General features: G+C 50.6%; 3 protein-coding genes across 11 annotated transcripts in view; 1 reads left to right on the top strand and 2 right to left on the bottom strand.

The window, feature by feature from the left end:
• The window catches only part of Zfhx2 (zinc finger homeobox 2), a 31,792-nt gene extending 25,737 nt beyond the window's left edge, over window positions 1-6,055 (bottom strand). Inside the window, exon 1 of the mRNA XM_008839858.1 lies at window positions 5,621-6,055. The gene's annotated coding sequence lies outside the window, so the exon portion shown is untranslated. The remainder of the gene's footprint in view (window positions 1-5,620) is intronic.
• Thtpa (thiamine triphosphatase) overlaps window positions 1-12,669 on the top strand; it is a 46,814-nt gene extending 34,145 nt beyond the window's left edge. For 2 of the 8 annotated variants that reach the window (XM_008839862.3, XM_008839868.2), the window contains 3 exons: window positions 8,957-9,509; window positions 10,534-10,603; window positions 10,748-12,669. In XM_008839862.3, the coding sequence (XP_008838084.1) occupies window positions 8,963-9,509; window positions 10,534-10,603; window positions 10,748-11,108 (978 nt within the window). In that variant the 5' untranslated portion in view covers window positions 8,957-8,962 and the 3' untranslated portion in view covers window positions 11,109-12,669. The other 6 variants (XM_008839863.2, XM_008839859.2, XM_008839866.2 and 3 more) reach the window with 6 other exon arrangements.
• Window positions 12,669-20,850, bottom strand: Ap1g2 (adaptor related protein complex 1 subunit gamma 2). 2 transcript variants are annotated; one of them, XM_029566828.1, is made up of 22 exons: window positions 20,524-20,850; window positions 19,916-20,120; window positions 19,314-19,438; window positions 19,038-19,179; window positions 18,842-18,938; window positions 18,591-18,667; window positions 18,373-18,468; window positions 17,668-17,748; window positions 17,242-17,340; window positions 17,021-17,076; window positions 16,759-16,872; window positions 16,444-16,584; window positions 16,309-16,363; window positions 16,106-16,228; window positions 15,380-15,469; window positions 15,160-15,287; window positions 14,846-14,950; window positions 14,454-14,616; window positions 14,237-14,372; window positions 13,446-13,609; window positions 12,936-13,034; window positions 12,669-12,856 (listed from the first exon to the last, which is right to left on the bottom strand). In XM_029566828.1, the coding sequence occupies exons 2-22, from the start codon at window positions 20,117-20,119 to the stop codon at window positions 12,755-12,757; spliced, it is 2,397 nt and encodes a 798-aa protein (XP_029422688.1). In that variant the 5' UTR covers window position 20,120; window positions 20,524-20,850; the 3' UTR covers window positions 12,669-12,754. The 2 variants fall into 2 exon arrangements, with proteins under 2 accessions (XP_029422688.1, XP_029422689.1); XM_029566829.1 differs by having other exon boundaries at window positions 14,454-14,580.
• Window positions 20,851-20,858: the final 8 nt, after the last annotated feature.

The raw sequence follows: 20,858 nt of genomic DNA, 5'->3' as shown, positions 1-20,858 counted from the left end.
CAGTTTCCCAAACATGGGATGGAGACAGCTAGAGAGGAGGGAGGAGGCCTGGGGATGGAAGGGAGACAGACCAGACTTAGATACAGCACCAGAAGATGAGAGGGAGAGGGCCTTGGGTTTGAGTAACCAACAAAACAAGGAATGAAAAATTTGAGAATGGAAATGGAATTTACCCCATCTCTTCCACCTCTTTGTCCTCCCCCATCAAGATACCAGATGACTGGCAACTGACTTGACCTTTAGCCCAAGTCTAATCCTAAAGGAAGTGGGTGAGGGTACTTAGCTGTGACAGGCTGCACTGGGGAATGGTTGAAGTAAAGCTTTATGGCCCACACTCATCCTGCCCCATCAACTCAGCACTTTGGCGTGCTACACAGAAACAGACACTTCATGCATACATCCTCATCTATAGAGGGCTCTCACACACCCTGGGCAGTTACTTTCTCCTAATTGTGTAAGTCCACATGCATACATCATTCTGGTGGATAGCCTTGCTGTGAGTTCCAAGCCGTGAACTTTGGCTTTTACATAAACTCACAGTCCTGCCCAAACACAGAAGAGAACTCCTATTCATTTGACTTTTGGAGGAAAAAAAATGTTGAAGGGGTATGGAGCCTTGGTAGGAAACAGAGACTAAACTAGGCATGGTGGTGCATGCCTATATCTCGGATTTGGGAGGTAGAGTCAGGAGGAACAGTTCAAGGCTAGCTTCAGCTACAAGGTGAGTCCTAGGCCAGCCTGGGCTACATGAGACCCTGTCTGGAAGGAAGGAAGGGAGGGAGGAAGGAAGGATGGAAGGACTTCCTATATCACTGGTACAGCTTAGCAACAGAAGCAGGTCTGCCACTTGAAGTCATCTCCCAATCTTTCACCCCTGCTCCCCAGCCAGGGTGAGTGAAGAGGGATAGGTAGGCAGTTAGTTCACTGAGGCTTTCCTCAGAGAAGCAAGGGGCTCTGGGAAAGAGGGTGGTGGGATGCCTGAGGCTTAGTATGAAGAGCCTAGAAGAAAGATGGAAAAATCAATGAAATGAGTTTCTAACAGTGAGGTAAAGGACCGCTGTGTCGACAGTCTGTCACCTGCTGCAAAATATGAGCTGCTCAAGTCTGTTGCAGCTGCTGACAGTACATACAGCCACCACCACTGTCCTCTCCCTTCGGCCCCTCACCCAGCAGCCCCTTTTCCTGCTGCCATGGCTTTCTCATTATAGGCAGACTCTCCCCACTATCTCTCTTCCTGTCTTTTTTCCTAGCTTTCTCTGTGCATTCAGGGCCTTTATTGCAAGAACATGATAGGCTATAAGCTCTGGTTTGCTATGCCTCGCTCCTCTAAGGTTTCTGTATATTTAGACCCCTTTCTGAAGATTCATCCTGAGAGTTTGGGTGAGCTGTGACTCCCTTCTAGATTCTTTCAACAGTAGGCAGATGTGAGGTCATCTCCTACAGGGTTGTTTACAACAAGGTTTGGGTAACAGTTAACTCCTGCCTCTTGTCCGTTGGCTTACTTGGCCAATGTTCACTTCCTTGTAATCACATGTGAGGCAGGTGTTTAGAATAGGTCTGGTATTGATTTATGAACTTTTATTTGTAGAGAGTGTGTGTGTGTGTGTGTGTGTACCTGTGTGTATGTGTACCTGTGTGTATAGGTATGGCTGATTCAACTGTCACTTCAAGATTGGGAATCAGTTGAGGATACTACTTCAATTCACATTCTACTCTCTCTCAAAAAACCCTCAAACTTTTCTGGAATCCGCCTCTTTATCTTCCTCCGCATCTTCCTTAGGCTCCTAGGATGGTTCATTCATGTTTTCTTATATGTCTTGATATAGACTTCCCAGATCAGCCCTGAGAGTTAGCTTGGCTTCCTCCAAGTGTGCCCCTAACATAGTCTCTCCTTTTTCCTCCCAGGGCTTCTCTACACGCCCTTCAGCTTTTCCAACCTTTCTCTGATTTCTCAACCTGACCACTTATATAGACTTAGCTCTGGGAGATAGGGTGAGAATTAGGAGGACAACTCTTAAGTTTCTAATAATATTTACTCAAAAGATATTTATTAAGTCTGTGACTGATATTGCTAGGTGCTAGAAAACAACTAGAAATTGGAGAGCCAGGTGCAGTGGCTTACACTTGTAATTCCAGAACTCAGGAGGCTGAGGCAGGAAGAGTTCAAGTTCCAGGCCAGCCTGGGCTACAGAGTGAGACCTGTCTCAATATCCAACCTTCATTGCCATTCCCTCAAAAGAAGAAACTGAACAGAAGCAGCCTCTGCTCCTGCTTAAAGACCACTGCAGTTAACCCTGCGGTTATCTCCCACCCGATAGCTTGGTCTGTCAGACTAAAGGGACAACCCCCCCCCCTTCAGCCAAATATTACTGAGCCTGCTGGCATTTCAGAGCCCTCCCTTTTGTTCTCTCTAGGTATCAGTATATATTCTGCTTCTGCTCTGATCTAGACTTCCAGCTTTGGCCTCTTGCTAAACCCAAAGCCAGGTTCATCTGATATTTTCAACAGGTCTCCCCCCTGCTCACAAAGCCCGTCTCCTTTCCTGGTCTATAACTGCCATATTTCTCTACCTTCTTTGCCTCATTTCAGTCCTACCATCCCAACCTCAATGCCTACTATCTCTTCAGGTCACTTCTGTCAGGATCTAGCAAACCTCAGGCACTCACAAACAGAAGTAGTTTGTGACAATTGTTCTGAGCTAAGAATAGCTCTAGAGAAGCAAAGTTAAGCTACCAGAACCAGGAGTCCTACAGATTTGACTCAATCCAGGCCCCAGCCCCACAGGAGATGCAGCTCTCAGGCAAAGAGCAAGTTGGTCCTGTATGGATCTCAATATGATAACACCAGCTGCCTCTGACATCATGGAGGAGGGACCTTGCCTGTCAGGTTGCCGAGGTAACCTAGCAATTTATGACATCAGAGGCTTGGTTGGTGGGGGGGGTGGCTAGGAAGATTCAAGTTCCTGTCAGTTGAAGTACATGGGAATTCTACCTTTTCATCTCTTTGCTGTGTTCTCCTGGTTTGGGAATAAAATGCAAAGTGACTGATGAGGCCAATGGAATGAACGCTGCTCAGTGTTCTCCCCTCTTTCTTCATCTCTGCATCTTCTTTCCTCAAGAGCATCTCTCTTTTAGGGCCCAGTGGTATTCTGCCAAGCCCTTCTTTCCAAATTGCCCACCCCCTGCGGTGCTCTTCGCCTTGGTCATGCTATGCCTTCCTCACACCAGAGGCATTTGTTTCCTTTGATGCCACTCTCCTCTTCCCTCTCTGAGGCTCTGGGCAGCTCTGATCTGCTTCAGCACTCCTGCCTTTGCCATCCATTTACCTCGTTTGTACCGTACTCCTCCCCTTCCCCCACTTTGCCACTGGATTCATTTCCTATTGCTTTTTTGTTGATCCCCCTTCTTTAGGAATACTCTGTCATTTCTCTTCTCGCCTTCTGTCTAGCTATTAACTCATATTACTTATTCTCTCAATTTTTCATTAATCACCACTCAGTTCCTCCCCTTCCGCACTCCTCATTCAGAACAGATTTTCTTCCTTTCCTTTGCATGTCTCTCACAGTCATATATTTCTCTATCCTATGTGTGTATTGTACCTGGCCTCCCCTTCCTTTTTATAATTCTGTTCGCCTCTGAAATCTTCTATCATCTGTCCATATCTACCTCCTCTTATCCTTTCAAGCTCCTGGGGTCTGGAAAAACAATGATGGGCTTAAAAACCACAATAAACTCTCCAAATCCTTTATCCACCTTTACCATTCTTTAGACGGAATGAACCTGGCCCCTTGCATAAGACAGGTTCTTTCACAATAATAAACCCTGCCTCATAAAGAATGTTGCTGATCAAATTTAATAACAGCAGGAACCCAGGAGCAAAATGAACTAAAAAGTGAAGAAAAAGCCACTGATGTCTAGAATGAACTGAAGGATGGGGGATAATCAGGCAGGGTGGAGCTTAGACTCCTAGAGAACATCCCCTTAAAAATTAAAGTTGACAGTTAACTGACATAATGGCACTGATTGATGAAGGGGTTATATGCCCCTGCAAGCCCATTAAATTGATTTCTTGGCCTGTTTATGTGCCTTCACAAAACATAACCCCCACATCATTCAGGACTTTGCTTGTGACATCTTCTGCTGCTAGGGTTAAAACGATGGGTAAGAGGATAAGGGCTTAAAACAAAACAAAACAAAACAAAAAAAAAAGGTTGTGCGAAGATTAAGGAAACAAAGATGGAGAATAAGCAAAGAAGCTCATCAGATACAGGGACAGGAAAATGGGATGAAATGAATTGGTGAGATGAAAAAAATATATATACAATGGTAATATCGGGGAGAGGAGAAAAACTAAGTCAGTGGGGAGGAGGTTTGTGGTGGAAAGCTTCTGGAAAGGCAGATGACACACTGGAGACCCAAAGGCACATGGCTAGAGAGATGATCAACAATGCCAGAAGTTCCAAGGCTTCCCTGCTGAAGGTGGAGAAGGCTGTCTTGCCCAAGCTGAAAGGGCATTGGAGTCTTCAGGGGTAGATACGGCTGCTCCATCCCCCTATTTTTCAGGCCCCTGATGGCAGATTACCACAATCATGGCTGATGGGGGGAGCAAACTCCGAAGTAGCTGAAAAGGCCACAGGCAGAGAGACCCTGAAAGACAGGGCATGGAGTCCTGGGTGGCAGAAAGGTCAGGCAGCAAGGCGTGACACAGTGACAGGGGTACAAAGTGAGGGTTGCTCTGATGGAAGTGTGATAGCCAAAACTGTGACGTACAGAACCTGATATAGATGAGGTGGGAAGACAAGTAAAGAATGGCAAAACCAGAGCTCAGTGGGGCCACAGGCACGGCGAGAACTGTGGCCCAGAGCTCAAACATGATTAGAGGTGCATACAAGAGTGGACGGAGAGTCGGGTGGCAGGGGAAGCCGGACAGACATGCTTCACCGAGGACCAGGCGTCCCTCGCCTACTTCAGGCAAAAAACGAAATTGAGGGTATGCTCTCTCCCACCCGGCACCCCGGCGCGCTAGCCCATCCATCAGCCCTCCCGCCCCGGATCCTCCCCCATCCCGCAGCCAGCTGGGGTCCTCGGTGCCCCAGGCCCCACCAGGGTGACAGCTCGGAGCCCTCGCACTCACCCGGCCTCCCCTTCCCTCCAGGAACCCGGCACCCCGTGCAGCTCGGCGCGGTGCGCCTAGGCTCTCGCTACCCTCGGTCTGTCCGGCCGGCCCCTCATCTTTCCCCTCTCCGTCTGTCCACCCCTGCATCTCTCTTCCCTGCTCCCGCTCGCACGCCTCTTCTCCCTCCACGGTCTCCCTGTCCGTCCGTCCGTCTGTCCGTGTCCCCTCCCCCAGCCCCTTCCCGTCCCTCTCCGTCCCCTCCAGCGGCAGTCTCTGAGTGCCTCGTCTCCCCTCGGTTTCGAGCTTCCGAAGAGCAAGGAAGGGAAGAAGAGTGAGTATGCACACACACACAGACATATACACACATCACATGGCATATATTTTAGAGATTAGTTTTTTCCAACTTTGCTTTTTAAATAAAAAGTTTCTTTAGCAAGAAAAAAAAAAAAAAAAAAAAAAAAAAAAAAAAAACCAACCCAGCAGCATCGGAAATCGATGCACTTACACCTCAGCTGGAAGCAGGGACGGGAGTCGAACCGCGGCCGCCGAGCAGCGCGAGGCCGGGAGGGGAGGGGGCGGCTCTTGGAAGGGACTTCTCCGATGTGTTGATTCCTTTTTTGCCCCTCCTCCTCCCTCCCTTCAGCGCTCGCTCCGGGGCGTCGGGGACGAAGATGGAAAAATAAATAAATTCACGGCGGTGAGGGAAGTGGAAGAAAATAATCAATGCTATTTGGCTGCGGCTGAAGTGTTTTCCCGGCTTCGTGAGGGGGTTTCCATTGATTCACCCTGGGCACTCGCTCCCTGTCTCCTCCTCCTCCTCTTCGCCCTCCTCCTCCTTGCCCTCACTCCTCCGCCTCATTCACTGGCTGGAGCCGAGGCGTCCCACACAATGGAATAATCAATACCCAGGCGCCCGGGGCGGCCCCACTGAGCAGGTGCAGCGACCCGCCTGCCGCGGCGCATGCCGGGAGCTGTAGTCTTTCAGGCCCCCGCCCTCCAGCCAGCTAGCGCAGAGTCCGCCTGCCTCCCTGCACGCTGGAACCTGGGCGGGGGCCAGGGGCCTGGGGCCTGGGGCGGGGCAGGCCAACCTACTTCTTCCTAGGCTCAGGAGCTAGGTCTACCCTGTGTCTGCAGAAAGAGCAGGTCTCTTTAAACTCCTGTGCCCTTCTCTTCATTCTTCTTACAGAAGCCATACCTGTGTTTTGTTTTAAATCACCTCAAGAAAAAGCTCTGGTTTCTATAAGCTGCCCAGAGGTCCATCACTATTTTTCACTCCCTTCTTATTTTCCCCTTCCTTTGATTGAGTACTAGAACCTTCTCTTTCACAGCAAGCAATTTCTCTGAAGTCTCCCAGAACTACCGTCTTCTCCACTCAGTTGTATAGTCCCCAGAATTGGGTTGGGAGCTTGGGAGATTCTAGTTCCTTCACCTTTTCAACTTGTCATCTTGCAAGTGCTTTATATTCTACTTTTTAAGATTCTAAGATTTATTGAGTGTACAGGAGTTCATTTAATGGTAGAGGAAAGCAAGACTGAGTTTAGCTGCTCAGTTTCACGACCAATAAATGATGGCACCAGGATTCAAACCTCAGTGGTGTGGCTCCAGAGCTCATGCTAGTTGCAAAGCACATTTGCTTAAACAAAACTGAAGTTTATAGGGATGGGAAGGACACCAATACTTTGAGTTTCTACTATTTGTTAGACCACATTCAAAGAAAAAGCAGACTTGGGGAGATGGTGGAGTAGCCTGTAAGGTTCAATCCAATGTGGCAGAAGCAGGAGTTCTTTAATGACATCTCCAGTTCAAGATGCCATGCCTGCAAACCAGTAAACTTCCCATACTCCTTCCCCACTCGTTGGGTGTTACTAGAATCACACTGGGAGAGGCTTGTAGGTGCAGGGAACCTGGCACTTGTCACTTATCACAGAAACAAGTCTAAGAGTTGACAGTATCCTCATTCAGAGGATACTGACTTAGAATTCTGAGAGAGAGAGAGAGAGAGAGAGAGAGAGAGAGAGAGAGAGAGAGAGTCTTCTCTGTTTGGTTTCCCAAAGCAGACAGAAGGCAATTCTTAGGTCTTTCTGTATTTATTTGGTTTGTTTCCTTTTTGGTTTGTTTTGGCAGACAGGGTCTCACTCAGTCCAGGATGATGGCATGGAAATCATTTGATAGCCCAGGCTTGCCTCAGACACAAAGTGATCCTCCTGCTTCAGCTTCCCAAGTTGCTGGGGTTACAGATGACATGCACCACTATGCTTATCTTCCTACATTTTAAATGAAAGTTGAAGATTTCACTCTCTCACTCCGGACAAAACCAGCTCAGGGACTACTGGAAACTGACAACTCTATTATTTCTTTTCCTTTTTTTTTTTTTAAAGATACTCTCCCTGTAGCCCCAGCTGGCGTGGAACTTGATATGTAGACCAGGCTGGCTTCCAAGCCTGCATCTGCCTCCCTAGTCCTGGGATTAAAGGCCCCTGACAATTTCTTAGTCTGGTGCACTCAGTCATGGCTTTTTCCAAGTTGCCACTCAACTGTACTTCTGGCTCCATCTTTTACTTAGATATTGGTTAAGTGCTATAGTTTCTGGGCCTTTGCTTATGTAGTTTCATTTCCACCTGGGTCTCCAGCAGTTGAAATCCCACTACATCCTTAGTTCATATTCAAAATATCACTTCCTTCTTTGGCAGAGTTTCCCAGCCACCTTTATCCTAAACCAGAATTTATTAGATCCCCAGTAAAACTCCAGCGTAGTGGCAGGCTATGGTGGCTCACACCTGTAATCGCAGCACTCAAGAGGTGGAAGCAGGGGTCCAAGAATTCCGGGATTGTTTGAGTTACATGAGATCCCTGTATCAAAACCCCATAATAACCACAAAAACACTCCTGGTAGGTATAATTACTCCACTCGCTCCCCAGACCACTACTACTGGCCTGCTTTTAGTGGCCAGTCATAAATGGCAGTGTCCAAGTGGCTTGGGTTTCTCCAGACCCACCACTGCCTGCCTACACTGGGAAGGGGTGAAGAATGAAGTCTAAGCTCCTCGCATCCCATTCTCCCCACCGCCCTGCTATACCCAGTTCAGCTTTAGGTAGAGTCTCGGTGGCTGACACTAATTGCATGTTTCCGATCACCATAGTGACATGTGGGCGGGCGAGCTGGCCCCGTAGAACTACGTCTCCCATCATGCATCAGGACCCAGGGTGCCAGGCTCACGCTGGAGATACCGGACTACACCCGGGCTCCTGGAGGTACGAGCAGAGCGAAAGAGGGCGTTCTGGCTAGTCTACCCACCTCCGGGGCTGCGGCCGTGCGTAATGTAATAGCGTCTTGGAGTTCAGCCTGACCTGAGCACCGCCACACCGGCCTAATATGGCTGCTGGTGCTGGGACGCGCTAAGCGCGCCGCGAGCCAGTCTGAGGTCCGGAGCCAGGGACTACTCCCGGCATTCCTCGCGGGTGTGGCGTGGGTGCCCTTCCCCCATTTCCGGGTCCCGCGAGGCGAGACCTTCAGGCTTCCAGGTGAGAGCTGAGGTTCTACCTGCTGTCCTGGGCGGGGAAGCACTGCCCTCCTGGGGCGACAGGATACAGAGCGGCTGTTGCAAGGTTACCAGCAAAACGTCCTGCATTCTAGGGAGTCCTTTGGGTTGACGACATCATTAGTAGTAGGATTTAACTGGAGACCTGGCACCCTAAAACCTCACAGGTAGAGCCTTGTGTCCCTGAAGCAGAGGTCTGAAACTGTATGTGGTCCCCCGGGGGGGGGGGGGGGGGGGGGTCTCTGCTGACCTTTCGCACCCATGAGCGCTCAGTGAATCCTCATTGTAAATGTTTCTTACAGGTCAACATGGCCAAGGGCTTGATTGAAGTTGAGCGCAAGTTTGTTCCAGGGCCTGGCACCGAGGAAAGACTGCAGGAACTGGGGGGCATTCTGGAGCATCAGGTCACCTTTCGAGACACTTACTATGATACTTCTGAGCTAAGCCTTATACGATCTGACCACTGGCTGCGACTACGAGAAGGTAGTGGGTGGGAGCTCAAATGCCCAGGACCAGCCCGTGTCTCAGGTCCCCACAATGAGTACACGGAACTGACTTCGGAATCTGCAATTGTGGCCCAGCTCTTTGAGCTGCTAGGGGCAGAGGGGCTGGAGGCTGCAAGTGTGGTCGCTGTATTGGCTCCACTGAAGCTGCTGGAAGTAGCTAGTTTTGTGACTAAACGCAGTTCCTGGAAACTGGTGTTCTCCGGAGCTGAGGAACAGGAGCCGCTGCTTAGAGTGGACCTGGATACAACAGACTTTGGCTACGCCGTTGGTGAGGTAGAGGTTTTGGTGCATGAGAAAGCTGCTGTGCCAGCTGCCCTAGAGAAGATCGTCAGCTTCAGCAGCAAGCTTGGTGAGGGAGACAGGCCCTTCTGTGTTTTTCCCCCGTTTCCCATTTTACTTTATTGGAGGCACCCATTGGACCACATAGCTGTGGAGAGTATCAGGATTATTTCTGCAACATGATTTTCTTACAAATAATTTTCTAGAGGACCCAATTTTCTTTACACTTCTACCAGGTCATTTCTTCTTTTTTGAGACAGGTTCTCCCTGTAGCCCCAGCTGACCTGGAACTCACTATGTAGACCAGGCTGGCCTTGAACAGAGATCCACCTGCCTCTGCCTCCCAAGTGCTGGGATTAAAGGCATGCACCACCATGCCTGGCTGTTTCTGCTTTCATAGTAGCTAATTTGGATTTAATTCTTTTGCGTATCTAATCTTCCTAGTCATTGTCTTGTTTAAGTCTTAGTTCCATGTGTCAATTCTCTGCTTTGATCCTTTCCCCAGACTTCTTTAAACTTCTACATCTTCATTATCCCCTTGACTCTTTATTTTTTAGTTTTTTGTTATCCACCTGCCTCATCTACCCCAGTGCTGGGATTACAGGCGTAGGTAACCATGTCCAATGTGCTGTCCTCTTGGCTTTGAGTAAAAGACAAGAACATTGCATTAATTTGACACGGGTGCCCTTCAGCAGGTTTTTCTGTTCCCATGATTAGTTCCCTTACAGACAGCTCATTCACACACAGGATTGTGCACCCTACATACAGGACCTGACAGCCCTTGAAGGCTATCTGAGCCTCCTTAGCAACCACATATGGGGTTCCATGCATGTTGTTGGGTACTAGCAACAGTGGCAGTAGGCAGTTCCAGGCAAGATTCTGCATGAATTCCACTCCACAGGTGTAGCTTCTGCTTTCCTTTGCTTTCTGTAGTACTTGGTTTGCACATTGCCATGTGCTTCATCACCAAGCTCATGAGTTTTGGCTTACCTAGGTGGGCTTGCATCTTGATTGGGACATGAGTAATAACTGAGATGAGTGGATTCTCCTGTCTACATGACACAGTATGCCTCTTCACCATTTCTCCTTGTTAGAGAGGCTTTCTGGCCACACCACCCGAGTGGACCTTTGGGGTCTTACTGCCACAGTCCAGCGAGGGAGCGGGTGAGTTAGAGAAGCTGCTTGGACAGCACTCCAAGTCTTAGTGCTGCTTTGAAAACTTTGGGGTCCTCGCTGGGTGGCAGGGAGCAAAGGAAAGGGAGCATGGCAGGGGGGTCTGCTTCTTCCTCATTGTCCTCTTGCCTGCAGGGGTGCCGGCACAGGAGAAGGCACCTGCCAAGGTCCAGGTGTACCTACAGCGCTTCAGGCCTCAGGACTATCAGCGCCTGCTAGAAGCAAACAGCTCCAGAGAGCCCACGGGGGAATCAACATCCTGATAGCAGTTTGTGCTAGCAAGGTTCACTTCCTGGAAGGGACAAGAACTCTAGGTCTGATGTTGCCGTCCACACCTGGACTCACTGTGCCCTTCCCTTCCAAGTGTCTTCTCTCTCCAGCTCTTCCCATTCTTTCACTCTATCCTCAGCTACCCTTCCCTGAGCCCTCCGGGCTGCCTCTTCTCCCTCATCCGTCAGATGCAATCTGTGGGCCGCCCCTCTCCCCTGGCCGCTAAGCAGCCTCCATTGATTTCCGCTCGTGTTTATAGGATTTCCACTTAGCCGTGATCAGTAGTTAAGCACAGGAAAATCCCTTGCCGCCCCCCCCTCCCTTGGTCGATGCCATTGATTCTGCCAGCGGCTTTGAAACCGCCTTACAGCTGAGTTAGAGACGAGGGGAGGCAGCAGGGATTTCCCTGCCTTGGGGTGTAGGGAATAGCAACAAGATGGGGAAATAGTTGGGAATTCCTGTTAGAAACCCAGAAATTCTGCTCTGGTTTTGCCACTGTGCCTAGAGGGTAGAGTACCCTGTGTGTCCGTTTAGAGGTAAATTTGCTCCCCAGTACAGAAAGGGGTAAAGAGAAAACCCTTATTGTTGAGACAGGTCCCTAAGGTTCCAGGGAAGAGTTCTTCCTGTTTGACAAGGCTCTACCCTTGTTATTCATACCTTTTCTTTCTCAACTATGCCAAAATGGGCTTTCTGCCCAGCCTCAGGCTTTATTTGTAGAGGAGGCAGGTCCTTCTGTTTGCAGTGACAAATGTAGGACCAGAGTGCCACCTGCTGGTAGCCCTTTGGGGTCTGTTCCCAGTTTGTGGGGTGAAGGATTTCCGGTGAGTGGAAACAGTTATGAATGAAGAAGGCAAGCATAGGGAATAGCTTAACAACCTGGGACTCCACTTGGTTTGGGCTCTGTACCTACCTTCTTCTAACAATACACTTGGCAATCTATGATCCTCACCTTCACGTACCACACACACACACACACACACACACACTTCTAATAATGCATCTAGCAACCTAAGACCCCCTCCACCTGCATCAAGTTGCAAATACATCCCACTCGAACAATGGAATCAATCTCTCTTCCTCCTAGCAACCACAAGAACTCCCCTTTTGTGGACAGTTTATATTCAAACATATTTCAGAACATATCTGAGTATGGCTGATCTGGCCAGGATTGGTTTTGGGTGCATGTACAATAAGGTAAAGTATGTCCTCTGAGTGCAGTTTTACCATTTTTGCCTATGTATAATTGAATGTGCAGATGCCGCATGGGAAGGGCTATACATGCACAATGAGGAAAGGCTTACATAATCCAAGCCTGTCAATCAAAATGGAGAACCACCCAAATGATACCCCTTAGCAACGAACTCCTCCTTCCCTGAACCCTGTTGAAGAAGACCCAGGCAGCAGTCTGGGCCCTTGAGTGCATTCCCTCTAGTGTGAACCCTTGAGCGCATTCCCTCTAGTATGAACCCTTGAGCGTGGTCCCTCTAGTGTGAACCCTTGAGCGCATTCCCTCCAGTGTGAACCCTTGAGCGTGGTCCCTCCAGTGTGAACCCTTGAGCGTGGTCCCTCTAGTGTGAACCCTTGAGCGTGGTCCCTCCAGTGTGAACCCTTGAGCGTGGTCCCTCTAGTGTGAACCCTTGAGCGCATTCCCTCTAGTGTGAACCCTTGAGCGTGGTCCCTCTAGTGTGAACCCTTAAGCGCATTCCCTCTAGTGTGAACCCTTGCAGCGTATTTCTGATTTGTACCGTCACTTTGCTTTTGAATAAAGTTGCCTGGCTACTTTGTAATCTGTGTGCCTTTATGACTTTATTTCCATTCTCTGAATAAGACACCAAGAACCTGCAAACACCTGGGCCAGACACCCCTGGTAAGTTACTGCCATGTCTCCATAGGCAAGTTATTCACCTCAAAGATCTCCTGCACGGCCTGGCCAAAGTGGTTGTAGGTGAGGCGCAGCTTTAGCCGTAAAGGTGCCTAGAAATAGGAAGTTGAAGACCAGGGTTAGGTCCCTGGTTTCTCCCATCCTTCTTATCCAGGGGGTTTTACAACTCACCTTGCTAGGGTTGAGGATTTTGAAGAGCTGGGTGATGGGAAAGCCGCCCTGGGCTGGAACCGTGTCCCCACTGGGGGCCTGTAGCTGTAGCTGGAAGCTCTGAGCACAGGAGGTTTGGACAGAACACAGTAAAGCCACCTGTTGGGCTCAGGCAACCCTTCTACACCCAGTGGCTCCCAGTTTTTTTTGCATAACTCCCCAGCAACTGTCTCTGTACATCACCCCTTTTCCATCTCAATAACCACCCCCACTACTTATTACTTTGTGGCCTTTTTTTCCTGGAGTGCTTTTTTAAAACCCCCCCCCCTACTTATTTCTTTGTGGCCTTTTTTTCCTGGGTTCCTGTTTTTTTTTTTTTTTTTTTTTTAAGACAATGAATGTAGTTCAAGTTGGCCTTAAACTTACTATGTAGCCCAGGCTGGTCTCAGTGATTCCCCTGCCTCAGCCACCCAAGTGCTGGAATTATAGGCATGAGCCACCACACCTGGCTGAACTCTGTTCTTTACAAACCTTGGGCACAGCTGCCTGGCAGATGAAGTGGGTGACATCATCCTTTGAGGAGTTGGTGATGGTGACAGTGACTAGGAGCAGAGCTGGGGTTTCAGGAGGCCGAATGAAAGACAGATTCATCTGAACTCCTTCACGCTCAAACACTTGAAGACTGGGGATGGGAGCTAGAGAAGGGAGAGAGGCGGCTCAGTGTACAGACTCAAGATAGCACATCCATTCACTCAATAACAATAGAGTGAGCTCATCTTGGCTCTGCAATGCCCCAGATCTGGTGACAAAATAGACAAGCTAAGGTTGGAGCTCACCATCTAGTGTGGGGAGAAAATAACAAAACACTCAAGATAATCACCATCGTGGTGTTGTAAGTGAAATACATTAAGCCAGAGTGACTGGGAGAACTCAGTTAACAGGAGAGGTTGGGGCGGCTGACATTTCAGCTGGAGCCTGAAGAGTGAGAACAAGCCAGTCATTTGGTGTGCTGGGTAAAGAACATTCCACATAAAAAGAACATGAAATGTCAAGTGTTTGAGGTGGGAGAATTTGGGGAGTTGAAGGCACCTGTGGAGGGGGCACTGGGAAACCTATATGAAACCAGCTGGAGAGGAAGCAGGGCTCTCTAGACCAGGTAAGAAATAACAGGACCAGGGAAGACATTAAGAGTGCCAAGTCGGAACTTGCACTGAATGAAACTTTTACCTACTGAGATGGGAGTCTTCATCTGTGGCTCAGAAAGAGAAATGACACATTTCCACCCCCCTTCTCTAAGACATCTCCTGTTTGCTGAGGCTTACCTGGGGGTGGAGGCGCACAGGGAAGGTCAAGGAGGTGTACTAAGGCACCCCCTGGGGAAGGAGCCAGGGGAGGAGGGTGCTGAGTATCTTCAGAAGTGCCATCTAGGAGATCCAGCAGATCCAAGAGTTTAGTGGCCTGGGGGAGAGGGCAGGAGGGTTATGGCAGGTCAAGGAAGCCTGTGCAAATCCTCTTTATTCATGTCTTCGATTCCCTCACCTGGGGCTCTGTGGGGACAGGGGCTGCTGTTCCCAAGAGCTGGGATGCTGATTTGTTATCCTTTGCCTCTTCATCAACCTGAGGGCCACCTCGCTCCACGAGTGGCATCTTTTCAAGGATGGCAGCCCTGAGTGGATGGAATGCAAGGGTTCCTCTGTGTGGCCTTCGCAGAGATATTTGGGAAAAAAGACTAAGAACACATGGGGTTGTCAGTGGTCTTCTGGTTTTCTAAGATGGAGCACTGTTGCTGGTTTTCAGATGACTAAGGAGGGTTGGGGCCAGCTTAACCTCTATCAGCTGTGGATAGGAGAGGCTCAGCCCCTCACACCTAGAAGGGAGCATCTGGGAGACGGTAGAGTTTGGAGTTCTACCCTGCAGATTTCTGGACATACCTCATGTGGTCATACTTCCGGAAGAGTGTGTTATACTCCACAGCCCGCTGCTGCAGCTCCACATCCACACAGCTCCCATAGATGGACACCACCTGGCGGATACGACTGGGCCACAATGTGGCATGTGAGAGGCAATGGCAGCTCACCTTGCTCTTCAACTCCAGGATGTGACGGAAGGGAGAAGCCCCATAGAGCAAAGAGACACCTAGATACGTGGCTCAAAAGCAACATCCTAAGGACTGGGGAAGAGGGATGTGTGTGCTTGCAGAGCTCGGAGACCATGGGCGAGTGAGGGGGCTGGGACCCCTTCTTACTTGTTGTCTCCCCGGAGCCGGGTGCTGAACTTCATGAGAGCTGTGAGGGCATAGCCTCGGGTGGTTGGCAGGGACATATGGGACTGCAGAACCTTTTCTAGTAGTGCTAACACTTCCTCTTCTTCCACCTGCAGGTGTGAACAAGTAGTGAGCACAAGTCCAGTCCCTGCCTCTCCTGATGAGTCTTCCCTAGCGGGCCCCTCTCTTATGCAGGTCTCACCTGCGAAGGCTCCGTTTCCTCACAGTTCCCTTCCAGCAGGAGGTCCCCATACTCCCCGATGCACCAGGCTGCCACCTGGACAAGTGGTTGCTGTATGGGGGAAGAGATGCTGTTAGGCTAGTCGGTGTGTGTGTGTGTGTGTATGGGGGAGGGGGGCTCCTCTCTCCCAGTCCCCACAACAATTCCTTTATCCCTGTACAAAGATGGTGGAGCTGCCAGGGCTGAGAAGTTTAACAGGCTCTGTCTCAGCATCTGGGCTCCTACTGCCCTCTGGTGGGTAAGCACCAAAACTACATGGCCTAATCACATGCTGGAGCCCTGAGAGTCCCTCTCCTAAGATTTCTGCCCACCCTACTTAAGATGAAAAAGGGGACTATGGATATTGGCTGGCACCTGTTAATTCACTAAGCACTCTAGGTAATAATAAAAGTGAATACATGCGCCAAGCTTTAATTTATGCCATTTGATCCTGAAGACAGCCTGGCGGCAGGCAGTGTAGAAAGCTGAGTACATGGAGTCTAAAGAACTTAAGTTATTCATCTGGGGTAGCAGTCATTAGGGACCAGAGCCAGGACAGGAGCCTAACTAAAAGGTGGGTTCTGTCCTTGACCATCTCCTGAACAGCTGTGCCTGGGGGGGAAACCATTCAAAATCCAGTGTTGACAGGAGGCCTGGGAAAGGCTGGGGGAGGCTGGTTAGCTGGAGCTGGGGAAGGAGGAGTGACACCTGGGAGATGTCCTCTGCTAAGGCACTGTAGAGGCGGCGCACAGAATAGGGATGTAGCTCCTGGGTCCCTCCAATCAGCTGGGTCAGGTTGGCTACTGCATCATCTCGCACATGGGTGCCTGCCTGAAAGGGAGTGGATGTGGCAAAGTCAGAGTGGTGAGCTCTGCCCACTGCTGCCCGGCTATCTCATGACCCCATCTCACCGTGGTCAGCACGTGCAGGATGGTGTCTATGTGCCACCGCTTGGTTGGAGCAAACCTAGAGGACATGGTTTATCAGTCCTGGCACTATCCTTTCCTAGACTGCACCCTCTGACTCCTAAGTACCTGTCACCTCACCTCTCTGCAGCCAACAGGATGCCTGAGGCACAATCTGCCCGCAGATCAGGGGGGCAAGACTCCAGAAAGGCCTGCAGTTCCTGTGTCATCGCTCTCACATTGGAGCTATTCACCAGGGCCAGGCTCAGCTCCAAGGCCCGCCTGGCAAGAGACAGGTGTCCATGCAGGTTTCCCAGGTTACACTGTTCTGTGCTTCTCTATCCCCAGGCACCTCTCCCTTTAGTTCTTACTCCCACTGCTCTGAATGGTTTGGGCCTTGGCTACCTGGCACTGTGTCTTCTGCCCTGTCCCCTGGTCCCCTCTACCTTTGCTCACCTGCTAAGGGAGGCATCAGTTTCCCGTAGACATTCTACCACAGTGGAGCGATGACGCTGCACAGCACTGTGATCAGACTGCACCAGCCGCAGCAATGATGTCAGGGCCACGTACCTGGTCCGGATGGGAAAAAGGCCTTATCACACGTGGCCATGATACCCTGTGCTACCCAAGATGTAGTGGTAACAGGTAGATCAGGAGGGAGGAATGCAGAGGGCCAGGTATGCAGTGGTACAACCTGGCCAGACACTGGGGCTGTTACCTAATATTCTTGTCATTGTTGAGCAAGAAACGGCCAAGAATGTTGACAGCTAGAACCTACGAGAAGAAGGTGAGGACAGTCAGGGAAGAAGCCACCTGTTCACTCAGGAGCGGGGACCTCCTTTGTGATAGAGGTTGGGAGAAGCCAGTGACCAGGACCCGTCTGTCTGACTGGAGTGGGTGGGGCTACCAGCTGGAGAGCACATGGGCTCGGAATGATACCCGAAGGCCAGCTGCAGAATGGATGTCCATGATGGTGAGCACGGTCTCAAATAGGACTGCATTGCCTGCATTTCGGCTGGTGTCTGTATTGGTAGCCACCTGCGTAGATGGGAGAGCAGATCCATCTGCACAGGGCTGTTTTTTCCCTATGATTTCTGGAAGGTCACCACCATGTCCTCTGTTCATCCTTCAAACTTTTAACACAATTCCCTGAACCCTACTACTATAAGCAGGCCTTCTGTCAGGGCTTGCTTATAAACTAGGGTAACAGCACAACAGACTGTGTCCTTCTTGGAATTCATTGGCTGAGGGGAGAGAGAGGCAATTACATGGCCTCTGTGTGGTGAATGGACATGTGAAGAATGCCCAGGGCTGGTGGACCCCAAGAACTACATGCTTAAAGGATGAACCGCGCCCCCCCCCCACCTGGGCTAGTAAGTCATTCATGGTCTCGCTGCTTTCTTCATGGTTCCGTCCCAGGATCCGAAGCAGATGAAGTATCTGGACCTGAGATTGGGTTAAAGGTTGAAAGCTAGAGGGGTTCATAGGATAATGTCAAGGGGATGAGGCGCAAACCTGAGGACAACACTATAACGGGTGTGACTAGGTCCCTAGGCTTCCACCTCTCCCTCTCAGCTCTAAAGGGCCCCTAGGCCCTGGAGTAGATCACAGGTATGTAGGGCCAGGGAAGTTTGAGCCAGGGTTTTTTTTTAAATTGACTATATTGTTTTATTATTTCTTTTTTTCCTGTCTATTTTTATTGTGCTTTTGTGTATTTCATATAATAAATCTTAGTCAAATTTAGGCCTCCTCTCCAATCTACAATCCCCCCATAGCACCTCACCTCCCCACTGGATTTCACCCATTCTGTCATATGTTAAGACCTATCCAAGTCAAGAATTTGTACCCAGGACAGGCTTTTTATAGTTACCAAACTGGATATTCTGACCTTTGGTGTCCCACCCCCCACCAATTCCCTACCCTCAGTCCTAGGGTGACCAGGGGAATCCTGAGCCTGCTACCCTCTTGTCTAAGACATGGACTGTGCCAAAATGGGAAGTGATTACTGGCCCATGGTCTTATTCTAAGTCTTCTGTGTTTCAGGGATACAGCAGGGAAAGCTCAGCCCACCTGCAAGAAGGGGTCACTGACTCCAGAGACGCTGTGTTCGGTTGAGAATCCTGTTGTCATCAGAGTCCGGAGGATCTGTACCAGTTGGGGCACTACCTGGAGGAAGAGCACAGCCAGTCTTGTCTGGGCATTCCTTCTTTCTTCTCAACCATCAGTTCCGATTTTTCTCCCACCGCCCATTTTTGCCTAGTCCAGGACCTGCCCCTTCACCAGCCCACCTTTCGAAAGTGCTTGAGGGCTGCAGGGCTTCTTTCACAGAGCTCCATGATCAGCGTGATGGTGCCCAGCAGGATACCTGGGGTCAGGGTGGGGAAGTGAATTGTGGGCTGGGGCATGGGACAGCCTAGTATACGTGTGTCTCTGTGTGTGCACTACCCTTGTTGATATGCTAGTTTTTCCTGACTAGTTTTTCACTTCACCTATCCATAAGCCAGACTTGGGGAAGACAGTGGAGAGCCCTGTGCCTTACCATGATGTCGCTCATGGAGCAGCTTGGCACAAGGTGGTAGGAAGATGCTGGAGAGCTCAGGGTCCTTCCGGATCATGTGTACTGCAGCCAAAACAGCCTGCAGAGTTCAAAGGCCTCAGATAGGACCACCAGGCTGGACCCTCACTTCCCCTGCATGGCAGAGGGGAGCAGCAAGTGTCTAGAGTTCACATCTCACCTTCTTGCGCACATAGGGGCTAGGCTGCAGGAGCAGCTTTTCCACTTCTGTGGCCAGGTCACGACACATTTCAGCAGAGCCCATGGTGCTCAGAGTGCAAAGGGCAAGGCCTTGAACTGGCTGAATCCCCTGACTCAGGTCACTGTAGGGTTGGAAGGATGGTCAGCTAAGTCTGAGAAACCAGTTCTTCCCAGTACCTACAGCAGGCAGCCCTCTGGGATTTTGCAGTTTCCCACTCTCCCAATGCTGATTTCAAGTGCCCCAGAACCCTCTCACTTCTTGATGCTGTTGGTAATGAGCAGATGGGCATCGTGCCTCTCATCCAATAGAAGCATGGCCCCCAGGTAGCCCACCCTCTTGTCTGTGAATCTGGGGGAGGCGATCAGTTTCAGGCACTCCATCTATAGAAGGGGGCGGACCAGGAAGGGCAGTGTGAAACCGCAGGCACTGACTTCCCGTTTTATCCTCCTCCCTAACACCAGATTAATTTGTGGGACATCCTATTTCATCACCCTTCCTTTAACCAGAGGAGAGGCTTAGGTGGAGACTTGTGTAGGAGTGAAGGCTGGGTCATGAGGAAGTGCTAAGAATAAGGTTGGACAAGAAACCACCGATAGGATAGTGAGGCAAGGGAGTTTTCAGCGGTTTAGAGTTCAGAAAATGAGAATTTATAGTCAGGTGGGGTGATATATGCCTGCAAATCCCAGCACCCGGGTTACTGAGGCGGGGATTTCTTGAATTCTGGGCCAGCCTGGGCTACAGAGAGACTCCTGTCTAAAAAAGAACTGGAGAATGAACACAATTGGGGTACAAATACGCAACGGAAAGCCAGTGGGACAACACTGTCCTCCAGTCTTGGAGACAGCCCAGGCCAGTACCTGTCCAAAGTGGGCGGGGTAGCCCAACATGTGGACGTAGAGCAACTTGGCCAGCTGGCGATGCCTCTGCAGGGGATCCCCATCGCGGAAGGAGGCCCGAATGTGAGCGCACTCTTTCTGGATCACCTCCCGCTCCTGGGCCTGGGTTTTGGCCCCACGAATCTCTTCGATTAGGTCCTGAAGCTTCAGCGAAGGCGCCACCATCCTGGGGCAGAGCCCGGGAGTGGAGAGGACTTTAACACCTTGCAACTGGGTGCCAGGATTGCTCTGTGCCCAAATCGTAAGGGCTTGGGTCCCATGGACACCCTAAAATCGAGCCCACATTGACCTCCCACCTGGATCTCCAAGCCACCGCCTGGCCTCGCAAGGACACCCCTACTACTACGCGCATGCGCCCGCGCCTCACCCGGTGCCTGTTCCCACTGAGCCTGCGCCAGAGCCCCGCCCATTTCTCACTTTCCTCTGTCGACCCGGTCCCCACCTCTGGCTCACATTCCTTTCCTTCTGGGTTCCTGCGCTGTTTTCCTGCAGGATTTCCAGCCCCCTCCACTCTGATCCGGTTCCCCTTCCCACCTCTGGTGGCATCAGCTGCCCCGCCCCAACCTCACCTGGCTTCAGGCTCAGCAGGGCTCCTCTTGCCCCCACCCAGCGCTTCCTGGTATGGGGCCGAGCTGAGGTTGGCGCTTGGTCGGATCCTCCCCTCTTGCCCGCCTCCACCGCCGGACCCCGCCCCTCCTGAGCCTTCTTTTTTGACCTCCGGCCTCAGTCTCTGGCTCTTTGGGGAAGAAGCTCTCTATTTTACAGGCTTGCAGATCCCCAAGAAGCCTCCATTTTCGTCCTCACCGCGTGGTGACACTCGAGAACTTGAGTTGGAAGCCATTGCACCCCAAAGGAGATGACAATCCCCCCCTTTTTGGAACTTTTTTATTAATATATTTTTGTT

Source organism: Nannospalax galili, unplaced genomic scaffold, assembly GCF_000622305.1.
Source record: "Nannospalax galili isolate Female #2095 unplaced genomic scaffold, S.galili_v1.0 scaffold1119, whole genome shotgun sequence".
NCBI lineage: Eukaryota > Metazoa > Chordata > Mammalia > Rodentia > Spalacidae > Nannospalax > Nannospalax galili.
This window is presented reverse-complemented; position numbering and strand designations above follow the sequence as displayed.